The sequence below is a fragment of the Pelodiscus sinensis genome, chromosome 2, assembly GCF_049634645.1.
Source record: "Pelodiscus sinensis isolate JC-2024 chromosome 2, ASM4963464v1, whole genome shotgun sequence".
Lineage (NCBI taxonomy): Eukaryota > Metazoa > Chordata > Testudines > Trionychidae > Pelodiscus > Pelodiscus sinensis.
Window position 1 is genome coordinate 256,701,677 of NC_134712.1, and position 20,994 is coordinate 256,722,670.

Below are 20,994 nucleotides of genomic sequence, written 5' to 3' on the forward strand. Positions count from 1 at the left end.
TCTTTTTAAGAATGAGATTTAAAGAACAGTTAATTTTTAGTGGAAAGGAGATTCAAACAGGGATTTTCTGTGTATTCTAGGAGGTTAAAACAGCTGTACAACTTCTACACATCTGTGCTATTGAGGACAATTTTTGTAGCATGAATAATCATAGCCTAAAATATTATGTGCCAGAGCATCTACTGAAGTAACTCAATAAGCAAAAGCAGCCACACATTGGAAATTCAGCTCAACTGTGATAGTTACAACTATATTAGGGTATGTCTACACTACAAAGTTAATTCGAACTAACGGACATTAGTTTGAATTAACTTTGATAGGTGCTACAATAGCGCTCCGCTAGTTCAAACTTAATTCGAACTAGCGGAGCGCTTAGTTCGAACTAAGGGATGTGTAGCCCCTTAATTCAAACTAGTGGGAGGCTAGCCCTCCCCAGCTTTCCCTGGTGGCCACTCTGGCCAACACCAGGGAAACTCTATTGCCCCCCTCCCGGCCCCGGACCCCTTAAAGGGGCACGGGCTGGCTATGGTGCCCGTGCCAGGTGCAAGCCTGCCAGCACCCAGCCAGCAGACCCTGCACCTGGCACAGCTCGAGCCAGCCACCCGATGCCCCCCAGCCCTCCCCCTCTTCCCGGGACCAGGCTGGCGGCTCCCGGAAGCTTGCCCGGGACCGCAAGAGGCGGGCACCCACCTGGGCTAGTGCGGACATCGTGGACCTCGTCCACGACCTCCACACTAGGCACAGGAAAGTGGCCGTCTAGGGCAGGAGAGCTGCCAGCCTGGCCACCCAGGAGCAGGTGTGCATGAAAATCAAGGTGGTCCACTGAGACCCCCGACCCTGAGCCCTGAGCTTACAATGGCCGTATTGGGTCAGACCAAAGGTCCATCTAGCCCAGTACCCTGTCTGCCGACAGCGGCCAACCCTAGGGACCCTGGAGGGGATGGACCGAAGACAGTGACCAAGCCATTTGTCTCGTGCCATCCCTCTCCAGCCTTCCACAAACTTTGGGCAGGGACACCATTTCTACCCCCTGGCTAATACCACTCCATGGACCCAACCTCCATGACTTGATCTCACTTCTCTTTAAACTCTGTTCTAGTTGTAGCCTTCACAGCCTCCTGCAGCAAGGAGTTCCACAGGTTGACTCTTTGCTTTGTGAAGAACAACTTTCTGTTACTAGGTTGAAGCCTGATACCCATTCCTTTCCTTTGGTGTCCTCTAGTCCTTCTATTATGGGAACTAATGAAGAACTTTTCTTTATGCACCCCCTCCACCCCACTCATGCTTTTATAGACCTCTATCCTATCCCCCCTCAGTCTCCTCTTTTCTAAACTGAAAAGTCCCAGTCTCTTTAGCCTCTCTTCATATGGGACCTGTTCCAAACCTCTGATCATTTTAGTTGCCCTCCCCTCTCCCACCTCCTTTTCCCAGTCTCTCCGAGTTTTGTTCAATAAAGAGAGATTCTATTTTTGAACACACGTTTTCTTTATTTTGTACATCAGGAAGGGGGGCTAGGGAAAGGTAAGTGGAAGGAGGTGAGGGAGGAATGGGGTATGAGCCCCCGATGGGGAGGACTGGGCTGGCTCTGCGGGCTTCTGGGGGTGGAAGCTCTCCTGCAGCCCCCCAATTGCCCTCTCTCCTCAGATGGCAGCCTGCGGCAAGTACAGCCGGTCTGATGGCCGAGTGCTGTGATGTGCCCAGTGTGGGCACTCAGGGCACTCCAAGACAGGACTGCTTTGCAAGTGGGGCACCCCTGAGAACTGTCTGTCCGGGATGGGGGTCGGGTCCCTTTAAGCACAGCCCTCGGCTAGCCTGAGGCAGCAGCTGCACGTTCTAAGTCCTCATCTGATGCCCTGCCGGCACTGCTTCCGGCCATCCTTAACCCTGGTTCAGGGTCCACTTAATGTGGACATGCTAGTTCGAATTAGCAAAACGCTAATTCGAACTAGTTTTTTAGTCTGGATGCGTTAGTTCGAATTAGCTTAGTTCGAATTAACTAATTCGAACTAAGTTAGTTCGAATTAGCGCTGTAGTGTAGACATACCCAAAGAGTTTTCAAAAATCTAAGAATGGTCTAACAATGGCCCAAACTACACAGCATAAAAGTACCATTAGCCAATACACATTGTGCATATTCATTTCAGATTTAATGAAACAATATTTTCTCATAATTACTGCATTCTAATATTGTATTCAGAATACAATCAGGCACGAAGTCATAGAAACAGAGTGGAGATGAAAAAACATTATGTCATGTTTCTTTTTTTTTTTTCTAGAGCAGGGAGGTACTGTACTTATATGTTAACAAAGACACAGAATCCAGGAAACTGTATCATAGCTTGCACAGACATGGAAGGTATTGTGTCTCATCTAATCGGAACCACTTTTGCTACTGGTGGAGTCCATGCAGAACTCTTCTCTTATAAAAAACGAAGGGAAGAGTTCTGTATTGACTCCACCACTGAAAAGTCCCATATGAAGAGAGGCTAAAGTGACTAGGACTTTTTAGTTTAGAAAAGAGAAGACTGAGGGGGGATATGATAGAGGTCTATAAAATCATGAGTGTTGTGAAGAGGGTGAATAAAGAAAAGTTATTTATTAATTCCCATAATATAAGAACTAGAAGACACCGAATGAAATTAATGGGTAGCAGGTTTAAAACTAATAAAAGAAAGTTCTTCTTCACACAGCGCATAGTCAACCTGTGGAACTCCTTGCCAGAGGAGGCGGTGAAGGCTAGGACTATAACAGAGTTTAAAGAGAAGCTAGATAATTTCATGGAGGTTAGGTCCATAAAAGGCTATTAGCCAGGGGATAGAAATGGTGTCCCTGGCTTCTGTTTGTCAGAGGCTGAAGATGGATGGCACGAGACAAATCGCTTGATCATTGTCTTCGGTCCACCCCCTCTGTGGCACCTGGCACTGGCCACTGTTGGCAGACAGGGTACTGGGCTAGATGGACCTTTGGTCTGACCCAGTACAGCCATTCTTATGTTCTTAATATTTAATTATTTTGCTTAGTCTGCTTCGATATCTCCCAAGTGATAAGGTTTTCATTTTGAATCTTGCAAAATATGAAGTGCTATGATGGATCTGAACCAAAGTCCCTCCTGTTTGGTATGAGAGACTTCAGAGGTAGGTCTGAGAACTCTGTACTAGGCAGATATGGGATAATTTGCCCTCCAGAGTAGGTTTCATCCCATTTACAGATAGACACTGGCTTAAACTCTGAAATATGCTCCTTCCTAAATGGTAATAATCAGGGGTCGACAAATTATGGAAAACCCTACTCGCCAGACAAAAAAGGGGCTCACCACCCTCCCCCTCAAAAAGTGTTTTTTTAATGGCATATTCTTATTAGGAATTTAAGAACAGTAATTATTAATAAATTATTAATAAAGATTACCCAAGTTATTAATAAATCTCTTCTAAACCTCTACATTTTCTCTCTGCTGCCATGTCTCCTCCCCTTGTTCCATCAGCTCCCCTGGTGTCTGCTGCCCCCCAACCCCTCACCCTCCTCTGATGTCCTGACTCCTGCCCTTCTCACTGCCCTCAACCTTCCTGAGACCTGCCCCCCTCCACCAGCCCTTCCTTCCCCCGTGCCCACTCCTCCAGTAGCCCCACTCTGATCATGTGACCTACTCCTCCTCATCCCCTCTCCTAAAATCTCCCTCTACACACCTGCCCTGCCTCTCTCCTCTGGTGCTGGTCCCTCTCCTGCAGGTGTCTGCCCTTCTGCTTCATCCCCAGAATCCCTTGGCACCTGCACCATCCTGGTGTTTCCCCCTTCCCTCACTGTCCCTGCCCCCTTTGCCCTCTTTTTCCCTGATATCCACCCCCTCACCACCCTCTGCCCCCGTTCCCCTCATGCCCCTGTGCCCTCACAGATGCCTTGCTCCTTCCCCACCTTCCTCATGCCCACCCCTTCTTTCAAGCCTTCTCCCAGAACCCACCCCCCGTTAGCCCCTAGTGCCCTTACCCTCTCCTCTCCCAGCATCACCTTGTCCCCCCTCCCACTGACACCTCCCCTCCTCATTGTCTGCATTTGGCCCCCTGGCATTTGTCTCTCCTGCACCCCTGTCCCTTGGTACCTTCCCCCCCTTCCCTCAGCACAAGCCCCTTCCCCATATTTTTCCTCTCCCCTCTCCATAGCCCAGCCCTTTCCCCTCTCCCATGGCCAGCTCTAAGTTTTTTGCTGCCCCAAGCAAAACATTTTTGACCCCCCCCTTTTGTTGTCTTTTACACGTTTGCATTTTGCAATGGGTTTTTTTTGTTTGTTTTTCTTTCTGTCCCAGCATTTTAGCCCTATAAATAGCAAATAGCATTTTCATTCGTTTTTTTCCATAAAGGCAAAGGTGCTTCAAGTGAACTCTCCCTTTCACTGCTGCTGGGTCACAGCAGCCTTTTCCCTGTCCTGTCCAGCTCCTCCCTGTGGACAAGCACCCCTCACTCCCGACCCACAGGGGGAGCTGGGTGCAGGGACAGCACAGAGCCAGAGGGGTGCAGGGAACAGTGGGAGAATACAGGGGTGGCATGGGGAACGAGAGGCACAGAGCCAGAGGGATGCAGGGACTGGGGGGAGCAGGGTGCAGTGGAGGCACAGGGAATGGGACATGGGGAACGGGAGGGGTAGTGGCAGTGGCAGTGTCTATGGGCAGTGCAGGGAATGGGCAGCACAGAGCTGGGGGGGGCAGGGATCGGGGGGAGCAGGGTGCGGGGTGCAAGGGCAGTGCAGAGCCAGAGGGTCGCAGGGAAGAGGGAGAGCAGGGGGCCCGGGGTGGCATGTGGAACGAGCAGCGCAGAGACAAAGGGGGGCTGTGGCAGGACTGGAGCCGGCGGGGCGGGGCCTGGCTGCGCCACGCGCCGCAGCCAGCTCCCAGGGACACGTGGCCAGAGCTGAGCTTTCACGGCCCTTTAAAATCCGCGGGGCCGAGTCACGCCAGCATCCTGGCATTCCACTCCACCTCCTCGCACTGGAGCTGCACGCAGGCAGCCCCGTGGCAAGAATCACCGCACTTCCCCCTTCCCAAGAGCGCTGTGTTCCTCCGCCGGCCGGCATATCGGATGGGGCCACGCCGCCCGTAGTGCGGGCTTCGGCCAGCCCGTCACAACGGCCCACTGGGCCAGTCCGTCCTTGCACTCGCCAGCTGGTAAAATCTACTCACCATGGGTGAGCGGGCGAGTGTATTTGACAAGCCCTGGTAATAATTTATTATGACACCTTTGGATATTCTAATTACCTACATAAGCATAAAACCCCTTCTGAACCTCCTATGGCAATGAGATACACAGTCTATGCACTGTGTGAAAAGGCATTTATCAATTCTCAATTTCCTACTTTTTCATTTCACTTGGTGTCCTCTTGTTCTAGTGTTGAGACTGGGAGAACAGACATGCCCAATCTACCTTTTGTAGACCACCTATTATGTTGTATGCTTTCATCAATTTCCTTTTAATCCTTTTATTTCTTACAGATGTTAGAGTTACCATATTTTAACTTTCAAAAAAGAGGACACCCACGGGCAGGAAGTGTATCTATATCAGCATATACCAACTCATGTTACTGAATAACATATTAATATATAGTACGTTAATACGACGGGAGTTGGTAGATACTGATACAGATACACTAACTGGTATGCACGTCTGTGAGGGTTACCATGTTTGAACTTTCAAAAAAGAGGACATTCCTAAGAGGGAGTATATCAGTAAGATTATTGTTTGGTTTAACACAGGTCTAGCTACCACCACCAACTAGTCATGTCAGATAATTGTTATTTACACTTGCTTAAGATTTTTCCTTCAGCAAAAACTGAAAACGTTGTATATTAAAATGTTAGCAATAGGAATAAAAGGGTGACATTTACAAGTTCTCTGCAGGAAAGTTGTATATTTTAAAAATATACATATTCAAAAGATCCTAAATATTACTGAACACTAATTCCTAATTTTGCTGCAGACAGATATGCCATACCTTTAGCTGCAGCATTTCTAGAATTGTTAACACAAAATTGATTTATAAGCAGCTATATGCAAGACTTATTGCTCACAATTATTTATTCTATAACTGTCTAGGTCTCTTTATGATCTATAAAAGGACAGAATTGAGGGTGGGACCAAAGAAGAGAAAGATAGTCTTTAGTATATCAACAGATTCAGGTTTTTACCCTAGTCTATAAAAAAATATATCTATGTCTACTTCTCACTGATGAAAAGTACTAAAGATAAAACTGATTTGCAAAAATTTCTGCATTCAAGACTTATGACCTACCAAGCTTCTCTGGCTCATCTGGACCTGTGCCTGCAATGCAGCTGCTTTCTAGTCCATATGTTGGATCCACCTTTCCAGAGGTTCTTGCAGCTTCCTGCACTTTTTTGACATGGGCTTCAACTAGTTCCAGTGGCACCTCCTCTCGGACACGAGAAAATTCCTCTGTTAAAGAATTAAAGAGAAAATACTATGGTGTCTGCGTGCCACAGGTGAAAAACAAATCAGTTTTTACAGAGCCACAGATAGATAAATACAATAAATTTAGAGAGAATTATATTCTGAAGTTCCTCCTCACTTGTAACATAAGGAAGCTCATTTCCTCCTCTTACTGCGAATTACCACATTTAATAGAGTTAACATCTCTTTCCAAGTATAAAATTGCAAAGTAGCACATTTATCCTACATACAGGAAAGAAGATAACCGCTTACTGAGCATGCAGGAATTCTTCTATCCAATCATGATTACGTAACATAACCAGGAAAGCAACATTTTAAAATTAATAGAGGCAAAATCCAATAGCTATGATCTTTATGTTTATCTTTTCTGTAAAATGTTCCAAATAATCAATTTAACGGTGTAGCAGTATTTGTTAATGTACATTTAAACAAAACGATGATAATAAGTAGTAATTGACACATATAACCAATTAATAGTCAAAGAACATTAACCAATTAATAGTCATAGAAATGTATGACTAGAAGAGACCTCAAAATGTTCTTTAGTCTGTTCCTTGAACTCAGGGCAGGGCCAACTATCAACTAGACAATTCCTAATGATAGAAGACAACAGACTGGAGGGGGATGAAGGCATCCTTCCAAAGCAGAAGGGTTTCTAAAGAGGTGTGTCAATTTATTTCAGTAACATTAGTAAAATGCAAAGCAGACAATAACCATACTGTTAGCTCCTTCCTGAGTAATTCTAACAGATATTTACCTGTTTTCAGAAGAAACACTAAAGACAGCATTTTATCTTTCTAAAGTTCAAGAAGCAGCAAGCAACAAAGCACAAAGTTACACCATGTCTGACAAAATTACAAGGAAAGATAGCCATGGTGACCCCGTACCTAAAGCAGCTTTAGCTGCAGCTGATGCCACCCGAGGATCCACCACAGATGCCAAAAAAGCAACAGTGCTCATTACTGGATTTCCAGACTGGCTGAAAGGTACAGGCTGGTAAGCCAATGGGCCGAGAGATGCGTCAGAGTTCTCCAGGTAAGGGTCCTCGATGGGAAGTCTCAGAAAGTGGAGAATGCACTCATCCTGGGTGCGACTGCCAACGTGCTCAGAGACTTTATTCCAGTCATCTTTGTACATTTCCAGAGCCTGCAACAGAGGAAGAGCAGGACTAAGAACTGTTTTGCAAACAATTCAATACAAATATTTTTGTTTCGCAGCCACTGATTCTGGTCATAAACAGAACAGAGAATAAAGAAAGGGAAGCATATAAATGTTGAATCTTCATCAAACAATTGTTTAGGAAGTGGAGGACTTCTCACTCAAACACAAAGCTGAATTTATAGGCTATGGCCACCAACCCGTCGATGACAATCGACTGGTCAATCGCGAGGGCTCGACCAGTCGATCGTGAGGCGTTTGGCCCGCCCTCCCCCCCCCCAGAAGCCCCACTACCCACCTCCAGTGACAATGGAGGTAGTGCCGGCTTCCTGAGGGGTGGACGGAAGTCCAGCAGCTGTGAGCCATTTCCGGGGGTTCCGGAAGTGCACTGGCTGCTCCCCTCCCCCCAGGTCTGTGGCATGCCGGGAACTTGGGGGGGGGGGGGGGGAGGAGGGAGAGGAGACATGATGATAGCCCCAGAGGAGGCGCGCACTGGGGCTTCCCGGCTCTGCGGGAGTCGTCCCTGGAGGAGGTGCACATCGGGGCTTCCCTTCTCTGCAGGGGGGTGGCGTGGTGGGGGCGGGGGGTTGGGGTTGAGAGTCATTCCTGGAGGAGGCGCATGCCGGGGCTTCCCTCCTCTGCAGGGGGAGAGGGGAGGAGTCCTGGAGGGAGGCGGGTGCAGGGGAGTCCCAGAGGGAGGTGGGTGCGGGGGACTCCCTGTCCCCTGCCCCCACTGGCACCCTGTCCCTTCTCCCGTCCCCCAGCGGCACCCTGCCCCAGCACTCATTAGCACCCTTCCTCAGTACCATTTCCCCAGCTCCCATCAGCACAATTGGGGTCACATTAGTGAGGCTTGGGGAAGGGGGGGGGGGTTTGGAGGAGTTATTTTTTTTCATCTCACTTGAGCGGCCCCCAACTGACTTTTCTGTGGGTCAGTGACCCCTGAATCAAAACAGGTTCCCTGCCCTTCTCATAAATAAAGACAACGCAGAAACTTTTTGTATTTGACCTAGTATTTTATTTAAAAATGAAGCCTAGCGAACAAAGCCCCATTTGGGGCCAAGCCCTCATCTGGCTGCAGCATAACAACACTCCTGTACCACCACCCCCAGCCTAGATCTGAGCCCATCATACACTGGACCATCCTGCCCTGAAACCCTCACATACTCCAACCCAAATTCCTGTACCCCAACCTTCCATCTGACCCCAACACTCCACAGCCTAGGGCCCCCTCCCCGAGCCAGCGTCCCCTTCTCCACCTCCTCCTGCATCCAGATTTCCTCCCAGAGCTTGCACCTCTCACCCCTTCCCACACCCAAATCCCTCACTCCCACCCCAGAGCCCACACATCCTGTTCAACCCAGCGAGGTTACGGCTAGACTGCAGGAGTTTTTCTGGGATTCCAGAGACATCCCGGAAAAACTCTTCTGTATCCAGGGACGTGTTTGTCTGGGCTGGGCCCGCTGAGAACAGGGGCCGCTCTGCCCAGGCTTGAACAGCCACCCTTGGTGGAGGGGGCTGCTCCAGACCACCTTCCCCCATTTAATTGGTTAACTAGTTAAACATAATGCTAAACCAGTTAACTAATTAAATGGGATTTTACATCCCTAGTGATAATTATAACCAAAATTAGAGAAGTGGGGAACAGCCATCGCCCAACTACACCTGGCCTCCAGCGATATCCAACATTTTCCACAACTGACTGTTTAATCCATAAGAATGGCCATACTGGTGCCAGACCAAAGGTCCAACTCCAGGATACTGAACTGAAAGAACACTATCTGTACTGACTGAAGATTTCCTCCTGGTCACTATGCACAAACCCAAGATCCATACTAACATTCCTGGATCATTTCTCATCAGGACTAAATACAACTCATGAAATTCTGCTGGAGCACTTGAACTTCACAGTGGTGACTGGCAATGTTTAGGAATGTCAAGGTGTAGGCAACTACAAAATTAACCAATAAGCCCGGGCTTATTTGTTAATCTTGTCGACTGCACATACTCCACACCCTGCTGCCTCAGTATCAGAGGCAGCAAAGAGGGGGAGGGAAGTGGGAGCCCATAAGGAGCTGGCTTAAAAGCCAACTTCCTACGAGCACCGGATCCACCTGCCCCCCCCCCCCCCCTCCCCGGCACTACTGCCTCTGATAGTGAGGCAGCAATGTGGAGAATGAGAGGGAGAGATGGTAGTTGATACATGCGGGGAGTGGGCTTTCAAGCAGGATCCCCGCGCGTGCTGGCTCTGTGGACTCACCTGCCCCCACTTGCTGCCTCCTACAGAGAAAGTGGGGTAGGGAGGCAGCAGGCAGGGACAGGCGCTGGGGAGGAGCCGGATTAAAAGCTGGTCCCCCTCAGCATCAACTCCACAGTGCTCCCCCATGCTGCTGCCTCTATCACTAGTGAAGGCAATGTGAAATTACAGCCTCAGTTGTCCACAGCATCCAGTGTGGGGGGGGAGGAAGAGAGGAGGGCACAGAATGCAGCCACAAAGCAGCCTCTATCCACAGTGAGTCTGGGGGCTTGCTGCAGACAGGCTACTCAGCAGCAGCCCCCCTGTTCATGGGGAGTCCCAGCTCCCCCTCGGACAGGGGCTCCACCACTCTGTAGCAGAGGTAGCAGTGCGGGGCAGCAGGCAGAGCCAGTCTGCGCAGGAAGCTGTTTTTTTAAACCGGCTCCGCTTGTGGACTGACTCCCACCTGCCACCCAACGCTGCTGCCTCTGACAGAGAGGCAGGGGGCTCCCCGGAAGTGGGGCCAGAGTGCACTGGCTACCGGTCTCGGGGACCATCGAATAGTCATGTAACGGCTAAAATTTCACGCGGTTACACGACAATTAAATTATATACTTACATCCCTATTAATGTTATAAGCTTTGTCGGACCCTTCCTCTAAGTCATCTCACCTTCCTTCATTATCACATACAGAACCTTCAGCTGTGGAGTACTACAAGACTGCCTTCCAGTCTATCACACTGAATATACATTGAAAATCACTAGCGAAGGCCGTACGAAAATACAGCCTCACTTGTCCACAGCATACAGATATCAACAAGCCCTCCTCCCAGGACATCCCAGTGCCGAAATGGTGGATCAATATCTGAATGGAAAGCACCACAAGAAGAAACCCATGCAAGATGGAAACAATGTTAGTAGAAGATGAAAGTATTCTGAAAATCCAGTCAAAATTGTAACCAATCTGAAATGAGGGATCTGTCCTCCTCAAAATAATCTGCAGTGTATGGATCCTTCTAAGTTCAGGGGTGGGCCATTACAAAAGTGAAAGTCTAGAGCAGGAGAAATCAGCAGCCCAGCAACTTTTAAACTGCCTTCCATGGGACAGCCAAACCACCTCAAATTTTCTCGCTTTCAGGAAAACATGGAAGGTTTTCTGGTTTAAATCCACCTTCCTCCAGAAACAAAATTTACACAACCTTTCCTCGCATACAGAGAAGAGAGACCCATAAGTAAGATCACCATTAAATAGACTACTTGATCTCCTGATTTCCTCAAAGTACTTCGACAGCATAGTAACGGATGCATCAAATGTTTCGACAGAGCTCACAGAAGAGAATATTCTAAGATACACAAGTGCAAAAAGTAAAAAGACACTGAAAGTTTTAACAGAGATGTTTAAACTAAATGGAGCAGAGCCCAAACTATCACTCTCACCTTCTGAAGCAGTTACTCCAGCTTAGGACTAAGGGGAGGGAAGCTTGTACAAGTGTTGAATATGCTGTAACTTGCCCTGTGGGTAAAGAGGACATCATTCTCCAAGACTATAAGTATAGCACCTTTCACCAGCACTATACGCTTGTTTTTGAACATCCAAGAAGGTTAGAATGAATTGCTTTCCAGATTGGAGCCCTGGCTTCACAAGCCTGGAAGGAAGTGTTTTTGCAGCAGCAAATGCCTCAGTAATAATTGTTTCTCATCAAAGCCACGGTCATTTTCTGACACAAGACGTTATGGGATGTCAAGAATCAGCTAGGAAAAATACAAGCTGAGGAGCACTTGGGAAGATGTGAAGAGATACTAGTCAGGCAGCTAGCTGAGCTGAAAATTGAAATGTTATGGATTAGCTGTGCATTGACCAACTTGACGAAACACATCTACACAAGGTGACCTTAGGTCTTGTTTTGTATGATTGTTTATCAGGGGTTTAGTTTTGCCGTGTTGAAACTTCTGAGTCAGTTTCTCTTGCAGAGTTTAAAGCTAGTGTATCTAGAGATAATAAAGAGACCTCCAGAATGGCCTCGGTCCACTGCTGTACTCTCCACCTAAAATGCAGGCAGAATTAGGCGGGCAAGTACCACATATTCAGAATTCCTATGTAATATGCTAGAGGAGAGAACAAATGTTCTCTGTCACTATAACCTTAGAAGAAAGAACGGGAGGGGCAAAATAAATGATGAAAATGTCCAAGACCGTAAAGCCATGCAATCAGTACCAAAACCTAAGGCTTTTTTCAAAGATACCACGGAAAGGAGATATACATAAACAAAATCAGAGATTCTGTTTGGTAAGATGGCCCATACTATAGGCACCAATGCAGAATTGTTCCTTAGGGTACTGTTCTTCTGTGCTCTGTCCAGTCCAATTTTAAAAGTCTCATGCAAATGAGGCTTCTATTACTTTCCTTAGAAAACATTGCCACTGTTTAGAAGCCTCAGCATCAAATAGCATTTATTTAAATTCAGCCTATATATTTCTTTTCCTAATTTCATCTTGTTACTGCTGGCTATACCCCAGTTATTCATATTAGAAAGCTAGAATGGCTATATTTTTGCATAATATGATTCCATATGTTCTACTTCGTTACTTATTTTTCTGTTGAACTAATGTTTAACTTCCCACAATACTTGCTCTTATTATGAAAAGCTGAAAAGGCTCTTGTAATGATGTAAGACTTACAGTGCTGCAATGAGATCCAAGTGACAAAATGGCAAATGAGGATGCCAGGAGAGAAGCAGACTTTTCCTCCCTCCAGTCGGTCAGTCTATGGATAGTAGGGCAATAATTACCTTGGATAAATCTTCTTTGGAACTTTATTGCACATATTTTCCCATTTCTACCCTGAGGATTTAATTAGATGGAGTTGGCTTGTGAAGCAGGATCACTTAAACTTGAACTAAAATCCTCTTTTTACTATTTTATTTACATGCTGGAAAACAAAAAGATTGAATAATATTGTCACTTTATATATATTGTGACAACAGCACGTGCAAGGTCTGTCTCATTCCTTGTTTAATAAGCATTTGCTGAATTTGGGATAGTTTATTTGGATTATTCCAATAGGATATTTTCCTGTAATTTTTGGACTACATAAGAGTTTTGAATCTTTTATTAGAAATCAAAATATCATAGCTTGATTGCCCCTGTTTCCAATCAATTTTAACCAAGCATAACACTTTATTTATTGCAGGAAGGTGTTGCAATGTTGGATTTGCAATCCAGATTCTTCTTACAAGTCATTCTATTATTTCTCTTCCATTCTAGTGCAACTATAACATTCCATGCTAGTGAAATTTATTAACTAACACTACAGAAACTATCAATAGAATGTTGGCTTAAAATTATTTCATCGCTATGAAAACATTTATTTGTTTAATCCAGAGTAACAACTGGGTTGAATTATAAACTGATCAAGCAAATTAACTATAGCAAAAATTTTAAACATCAGGGTTGATAAGCAAGGAAGCATCTCTATTATATATAGTAAGTCATTAGATTCTGTCTGTTTATTCTTGCTCTGTAAATCCCAGTTTATTATAAGGTACTATATAAACAATTACCTGGGACAGAGGCCATGTTTATCTGTAACATAAGAAAATAACTAAAATTGTTTTACTGAATACACTTCCAGTTTTATGAAGACTTTAAGAAATTTTGCTTATTCATATAGCTGTAGTGACTATTAAATTAAGAGTGAGAATATGACGTGCATTGCACTGTTGAAATTAAGAGTTAACGGTTTTACTTGTGAGCTCAGAATTTGGTAGTAGGGTTTCTGACTAATGGTGACATGGCTAGAAACGACAGACAAATCACCCATTAATAATCTGTTTGCATGACTGAGTAGTACAATTCCAGAAAATATTAAGCTTCCATATTTGACTAATAGTATAGTACAAGAAAGTTCAGAAAATGGTAGTGCTGGATTACTGTACTGGTTAACTATCATAAGATAGGGGTAAATAAATAGGTATGAGCACTATTACACAAGACTCACACATATGGACGATAATATCACAGAAACAGTTTCAGAAGTGACAGTTCCTTTAGGCCAAGATCATTGTACCACAGATTTTTTTTATTCCCAATCAGACTTTCCCTGATTTACTCCCCAGCCCCTCCACCCCACCCTTTTTTTTTTGCGAAGGGCGGGAGGGAGGCAAATCACCTATTTGCCTACCTGTTGCATTAACACAGTACAGCTGATAAGTCCATCTTTCTCTATTGCCAAAAAATTTTGGTTCTGAGTGCACATCCATTTAAAGAAATGTGGTAGTAATTTGTTTTTTTTTTTAAATGACATCCCTAAATTACAAAATCATAGTGCACGAGGCTACAACTAGAAGGAATGGAACAGTATTAAGAAAAAGAGATCCTTTTCGATAGGCAGTGGAAAAGACTCCAGGTGGGCTGGTGGGAGCTCTATTACTGAAAACTTAAACCTGAACTTGACAAACCACTAGCAAATAAGAAAAATCCTACCCTAAGCCACAGAAGACAGCTTGGGACTCTCTTGTTTATTATGTTTTCAAAGCACCTAGCACAGCGAGGCTGTGTCTACATGACCATGAAAAACTAAAAAACAACAAACAGTCTGGTAGCACTTTAAAGACTAATAAAACATGTAGACGGTGTCGTGAGCTGTCGTGGGCAAAACCCACTTCTTCAGATGTCCAGAGTATAAGAAGTCCAGATCCAAGGATAAATAAGGATAAATCTGGACTCATTATATTCCGGTCATCTGAAGAAATGGGTTTTGCCCACAAAAGTTCACGACACCATCTACATGTTTTATTAATCTTTAAAGTGCTACCAGACTATTTGTTGTTTTTTTAGTTTTTCCTGTTACAGACCAACTCGGCTACCCCTCTGAAGCTATATGACTATGTTTGACTTTATTTATAGAGAACCAACTTAACCTTACCTTCTTGCACTCATTCCTTTAAGTTTTTTCCTGAAATCTAACACACATTAAAGTACAGATCTGTGGTCTAGCATCTCAATAGTGTGTTTATTCACACTATGGTTTTCCTATACAATTACATGACTAGATGGCTACCACTTCACTTTGCCTGCCCTATTAACAGAAATGAAAATGTAAAGTTGGCATATGTGTAACAGAATCATCTGTATCCCAGAACCAGATATGCTTCAAAAAAGGAATGTTCGCAGTTTTCTCTAACACTCTGCGACGTAACTAGGGAGCTGTGAACATTATCGGAACTTCACAGCATTCACTTCACATGCAAATTTATACATCACTCCCAGGGCATTTTGTTCATAGTATAAAACCACGTTTGCAAATATCTGTTTGCCTCAAGACCTCACTGCATTGTAAGACGCACAGAGGATTCTGGAGCTGCTGATGCAGGAATCACATATTAGTGGAAGCTAAAGAATATTTTATATAAAAATATTCACATGAATTCAGGAATGGCAGCATTATTGTCCAATTCAACAGATTCATAAATGGCTCTGGGAAAAGGCATAAACAGTAAGGTGGCAAAATTTGCAGACAATTAAACTTCTACCCAGGACAGTAGATAGCCTGACCAGAAGCATCATAGAACACTAGAACTGGAAGGGACCTCGAGAAATCATCAAGTCCAGTCCCCTGCCCTGACGGCAGGACCAAGCACGATCTGTATCATTCCTGACAAGCATCTGTCTAATCTGCTCTTGAATATCTGCAGTGATGGAGATTCCACAACTTCCCTAGGCAATTTATTCCAGTGTTTAACCACCCTGACAGTTAGGAACTTTTTCCTAATGTCCAACCTACATCTCCCTTGCTGCAGTTTAAGCCCATTGCTTCTTGTCCTATCATCAGAGGCCAAGGAGAACAATTCCCTCCCTCCCTCCCTGACACCCTTTTAGATACCTGAAAACTGATATCATGTCCCCTCTCAGTCTTCTCTTTTCCAAAATAAACAAGCCCAATTCTTTCACTCTTCCCGTACAGATCATGTTCTCTAGACCTTTAATCATTTTTGTTGCTCTTCTCTGGACCTTCTCCAATTTCTCCACATCTTTCTTGAAATGTGATGCCCAGAACTGGACACAATACTCCAAGTGAGGCCTAATCAGTGCACAGTAGAGCAGAAGAATGACTTCTTGTGTCTTGCTCACGACACTCCTGTTAATGCAGCCCAGAATCATGTTAGCTTTTTTTGCAACAGCATCACATTGTTGACTCATATTTAGCTTGTGGTCCACTATGACCCCTAAATCCCTTTCTGCAGGTATCCTTCCTAGACAGTTGCTTCCCATTCTGTATGTGTGAAATGGATTGTTCCTTTCTAAGTGGAGCACTTTGCATTTGTCCTTATTAAACTTCATCCTATTTAGCTCAGACCATTTCTACAGTTTGTCCAGATCATTTTGAATTATGACCCTATCTTCTAAAGCACTTGCAACCCCTCCCAGTTTGGTATCATCTGCAAACTTAATAACGGTACTCTCCATTCCATCATCTTAATCGTTGATGAAGATAATTGAACAGAACCAGTCTGCAATGACATTTTGTGCCTATGACCAGCCCGTCATCGAGATGTGTGTGACTGAGGATACTATGACATCTGAGTTATGCTGCCACTACCGACACACATTTTGAGAACACCCTTGGTGCTGCTGTCAGACTGAAGGCAAGCACTCCAAATTGGCACTGTGCTGATCCTACCATGAAGCAGAGAAAATGTCTGTGGTCTTCAAAGATCACGATGTGAAAGTAAGCATTCTTCAAATTGAGAGCGGCATGCCAGTCCCGCAGATCAAGGGAGGGGATAATGGAGGTCAGAGAGACCATATAGCACTTCAACTTTGCCAGATGCCAGTGGTCTAACTGGTTCAGAATAGCTATCGCCCACTCCCCAATCCTTCAAGATCAAGATATATTTGGTGTAAAATCCTTTGTCTCTGAGCTCTGAGGGAGACTTTCTGTACCACTCTCAACTGCAGCAGGGTCTGCACTTCATGTCACACTAGACTCTTGGGAGAGGGGTCCCCGAAGAGGAACAGCAGGAAAGGAAAACAAATTAAAGGGTATAGCCCTCAGCCACCATGCTGAGGACCCGGCAGCCTGATGTTATAGAAGCCCCACACTGGAAAAGGATGAAAGGTGGTTGGAGAAGCAGGAAGGGGCAGGATTCAGCAGAGTGACTGGAATGTAGCCCTTGGGCATTCCTTCAAAGTGGTCATTTCAGCCCCTGCTGGGGGCAGGTAGAACCGGCCTGCATGGAGGTGGAGGCCCGATGGCTCTGCCACTGCCTGACCGGGTTGGCCTTTTCCAGGAAAGTGTCCTGTTTGTGCCGGCCATGCTACTGGTGGGGAGGTTGCAATGTAAAACGCTTCATCGGCTGCCTCGCTGGGATGCAAAAGCCTCGGGTCTTAAGCATGATGTGAGAATCCTTATGGCTGTACAATATATGATCTGTTTTTCCTCCAAACAAAGGAGGAGGTCTTAGATGAACTGCTGGATCTTTGCTGACAGTCCCGATGACTGAAGTCAAGCCCCTGTCCTCATGGAGATAGCAGAGGCCATGGGTCTGTGCCACACAATCAGCTATATCTGAAGCCATTTGAGGTGAAGCTCTTGCAACATGCTGCCTTTGTCTAGAATAATCTGCAATTCTTTCTTTGGGGCTTCTGGGAGCAAGTCAGCAAATCTGGCCATACATGGCCAAACATTACAATTATACAATTATCAGGAGGGCCTGATAACTTACCACTCTGAGTCTTGTCTCTGATGAATAAACCTTCCTCCCCAAAAGATGCAGTTTCTTTAGATCTTTGTTTTGGGAGTAGCCCTGGCTATCACTGCTGATTTCTTTTGTTAACAGTTTACACCAGCAAGGAGTTTGGGGCAAGGTGGGTATGCAGACACTTATACCCACTGCTGGGGACACAGTATTTGTGCTCCGCCCGCCTGGATATTGCGGGAAGCGTCTAGGGGGTTTGCCAATGCGCCTTGGTATCTTTGCCTCCCCTTCGTGAGCCAGCAGTGCAATTCTGGGTCAGGGTGGCCAAGCTAAGGACACTGAAGAGGGTGTCAGAGGGCTCCTCCACTGCCAAACCTAGATTTGCAGCAACCTTTTACGAAAGCTCCTGGCGAGCTTTGGGGTCACCCTGGGGAACTACTGGCAGAGGTCCCAAAATAGCTTTGCCTGGGGACAAGGATGACAATGCTGGCACAGCACGTGCCACTTAGGTAGGCTGCTCTGCTCAGGTCTCTCTCCCCCTGTTGGATCATCTATAGGGTTCTCAGCGCAACAGGCTCTATCGCTGGTGGCTGGAAGACAATAGCAGAGGCTGCGTCAGAACTTACAGACACCAGTTTGTGCCCTATGATGGCTGCGAGAAGCCCCAGGGGTGCAGGTGAGGCATGGTATTATGGGCAGAAGACCTTGATATGGCTGTAGGGATTCCTGGTTGGAATCCAAAGACTGGAGAAGAGGAGACATACAGCAGTGAATGGGACTGCTTGGAGATTAAGCAACTGTCCTGGTCCTGGATGCCTTACTCCAAGAAGAATCTACATGTAGGTGGCAACCCACTACGCCGAGATCCCAGTGACAGCATTCGACGGACCCACGATGGTATCCTGGCAATTGATGCCAATCGCTGTCTGACTGCTGTGAAGGTGAACAGGAGCAGAAATGAAAGTGGCACCCAGATGACGAGCATCAGCACTGGGGTGAGGGCGTTTAATCTATAGGTCAGAGACTGGTACTTGCAGTTTCAATGATAGCCCCCATGGGTGTAGTGTTGCACTGGTGAAGAGCAGCTACAGCGCTCCCACAATCAGGGCTGTGCATGCCTTAGCAGGTCTACACCACCTCATTGACGATTGGTGCTTTGAGCTTGGGGAGTGTGACAGGGTGTACCCACCCAGCATGAGGCCTGGAAAGGTTAATCAGGGTTGCCTCAGAGAGCCCCAGCCCTGCTGGGCATGCTGCAGCTGGTGGACTGGTATAAAGGCTGGCAGAGCAGCTCAGTCCAGGCTGACCGCTGCTGAGGAAGGAGGTGCGCAGAGTTCTGGAGGAAGAGCTACTGATGCACCACACCGCAGAGGCCAGTCAGCAGGGAACAATGGTTGGAAAAGCCCCCAGTCTGGCAGAAAGTAGCTCAGGTTGGGTAGGTAAATTCCCGAGAGTTCAGTGTGTTTCAGGCAGCTTCCTCGCTGAGCTACTGGTGGGGAATCCGCACCCACTGACAGGGACTTGGGCTGGGACCCAGTGGAGAAGGAGGGCCTGGGTCCTCCTAAACCATACCTGTTAATCCCCAAGGGAGGGAGGGCACTACAGCTGTGATTAGTAACCGAGACTGCTTGTTAGCCCTTATGGCCCTGAGAACAAGGAGTGTTGATACTGACTCTTGCCTCTAGGCCTCCCTGCCCTGAGAGCAAGAATTGTTGCTATTGACTCTGGCTGCTAGGTCTTACTGCACTGAGAGTAGGGGGTACTGCTACAGACTCTAGCCACTAACCCTCACTGCCCTAAGGGAAGGGAATAATTATTGACTCTGGCCACTAGGCCTCACTGTCCTGAGGGGAAGGAGTGGAATGGGCTCTGGTTGTTGGGCCTCACTACCCTTCAAGAAGGGATGTTTTAGTGTCTGTGTCCACTAGGCTGGACTACATAGCTGGAAACGGGTGCAGTGATTAGCCTTGAGCTGAAGGGACTGGGAAGCACATGGGGTGGAGGGGTCTTAAAGGCCTGCCGCCCTGCTCCCGAGGGGGCTGGCCACACCTACCCTGTGGCAGGGAGCAGGGTCTGGCGTCCAGCTCTACTCCCACGGCATGCCGACTCTGGGTGGGGGAACACTGGTTGGGAGGCTTCCTGAGGGGGCGAGTGCAACCACACCGATGGGGACGGAGGAGGCAGTCCTAAGGCAGCCTAACCCTGGACCTGGGCACTGCTACTGCAGGTGTGGGTGGTGCCGGAAGGGATACGACATCCTGCACCACCTGCAGGACCTCCAGGGTCAATGGTATTTCCAGGTGCCAGACTCCTGAGTTGCTATCCGGGATGAGGACTGATCCACTCGACAGAAGCTGGGCTCTGGTACCACTTGGAGGGGATCAGATGCCCTTCATAGGCCCAGGCTTGCCTCCAGCTCTGTCCTTGTAAGGTCAGCCTCTGCTTGACTGCTTCTTCCGAGGTATCGGTGGTGGGGAGCTTCCAATGACAGTACCGGCTGGGCACTCTTCGGTGCTGTGCGCAGAGTCTGATCGCGACTGCTCTGGTACAGGAGCCGGTGCTGACTCCATTTGCAAAGCCTCGGGAGAAGCCGGCAGTGAGGCAGCCCAGACGCGCCGCGGCAGTCCCGCTGCCGGCGTCCTCAGAGGCTTTGCTCCCGGTGTCCCTGGTCTGCTGGAGACGGTCCCCAGCAGACCAGGGGCACCGGGAGCAAAGCCGAAGCGGCGGCGGGGTGCCGTGCTTCTGAGGGCTTTGCTCTGGCAAAGCCGGGGAGGCGCGGGACCCCACCACGGCTGCGGCTTTGCTCCCGGTGCCCCTGGTCTGCTGGGGACCGTCTCCAGCAGACCAGGGACACCGGGAGCAAAGCCGGGGAGGCGGAGGGGCGCTGGGGCGCTACCGGTTGGCCTCTTAAGGGGGGGTAGTCTTATATGGCGAGTATAAGACGAAAACCTATCTTTTAACTAGAAAATAAGGGGGTCGTCTTATACGCCCAGTCGCCTTATACGTTGGAAAATACGGTACAACACCTGTCAGTGAAGACACCTGAAACAACAGGCCTGAGGATCACTGACCAGCAAAGGTTTCTTACACCCATTGCAGGTTTTAAACCCTGGCATGTCAAGTCCCATGGCTAAGCCCTATTCTGGGACATTACATCTAACACACTGAGGATAGCAAAACTAACTAGTAACTATTTAGAGCAGAACAGTTTGCAACAGACTGGTGATAGAAAGCTTTGCTAGAGCAAAGGAACGTTCCAGCACCATCGCTAGCAGTACGAAGGAACTGAGGGAACTGGGGGGCCGGACGTGCCCCTTATACTGTGCCATTTCAAGGCTAGGACAACAAAAAGGAAATGAGATGGTGGCTAGGCCAGCTCTTCCCTTTACACTCTTGGTGTGGGACACAAAGGAGTTTGTTGGGGGGGGGGTTGTTTACAGGTATTAAGTATTT

At 47.0% G+C, this 20,994-nt stretch overlaps 1 protein-coding gene across 4 annotated transcripts in view; it reads right to left on the reverse strand.

Moving 5' to 3' along the window:
• Nucleotides 1–20,994, reverse strand: part of SMARCC1 (SWI/SNF related BAF chromatin remodeling complex subunit C1) — a 142,234-nt gene that overhangs the window by 64,356 nt on the left and 56,884 nt on the right. For all 4 annotated transcript variants that reach the window (XM_075923022.1, XM_075923025.1, XM_075923023.1 and 1 more), the window contains 2 exons: nt 7,338–7,596; nt 6,274–6,435 (listed from right to left, as the gene is read on the reverse strand). In XM_075923022.1, coding sequence (XP_075779137.1) covers nt 6,274–6,435; nt 7,338–7,596 — 421 coding nt within the window. The remainder of the gene's footprint in view (nt 1–6,273; nt 6,436–7,337; nt 7,597–20,994) is intronic.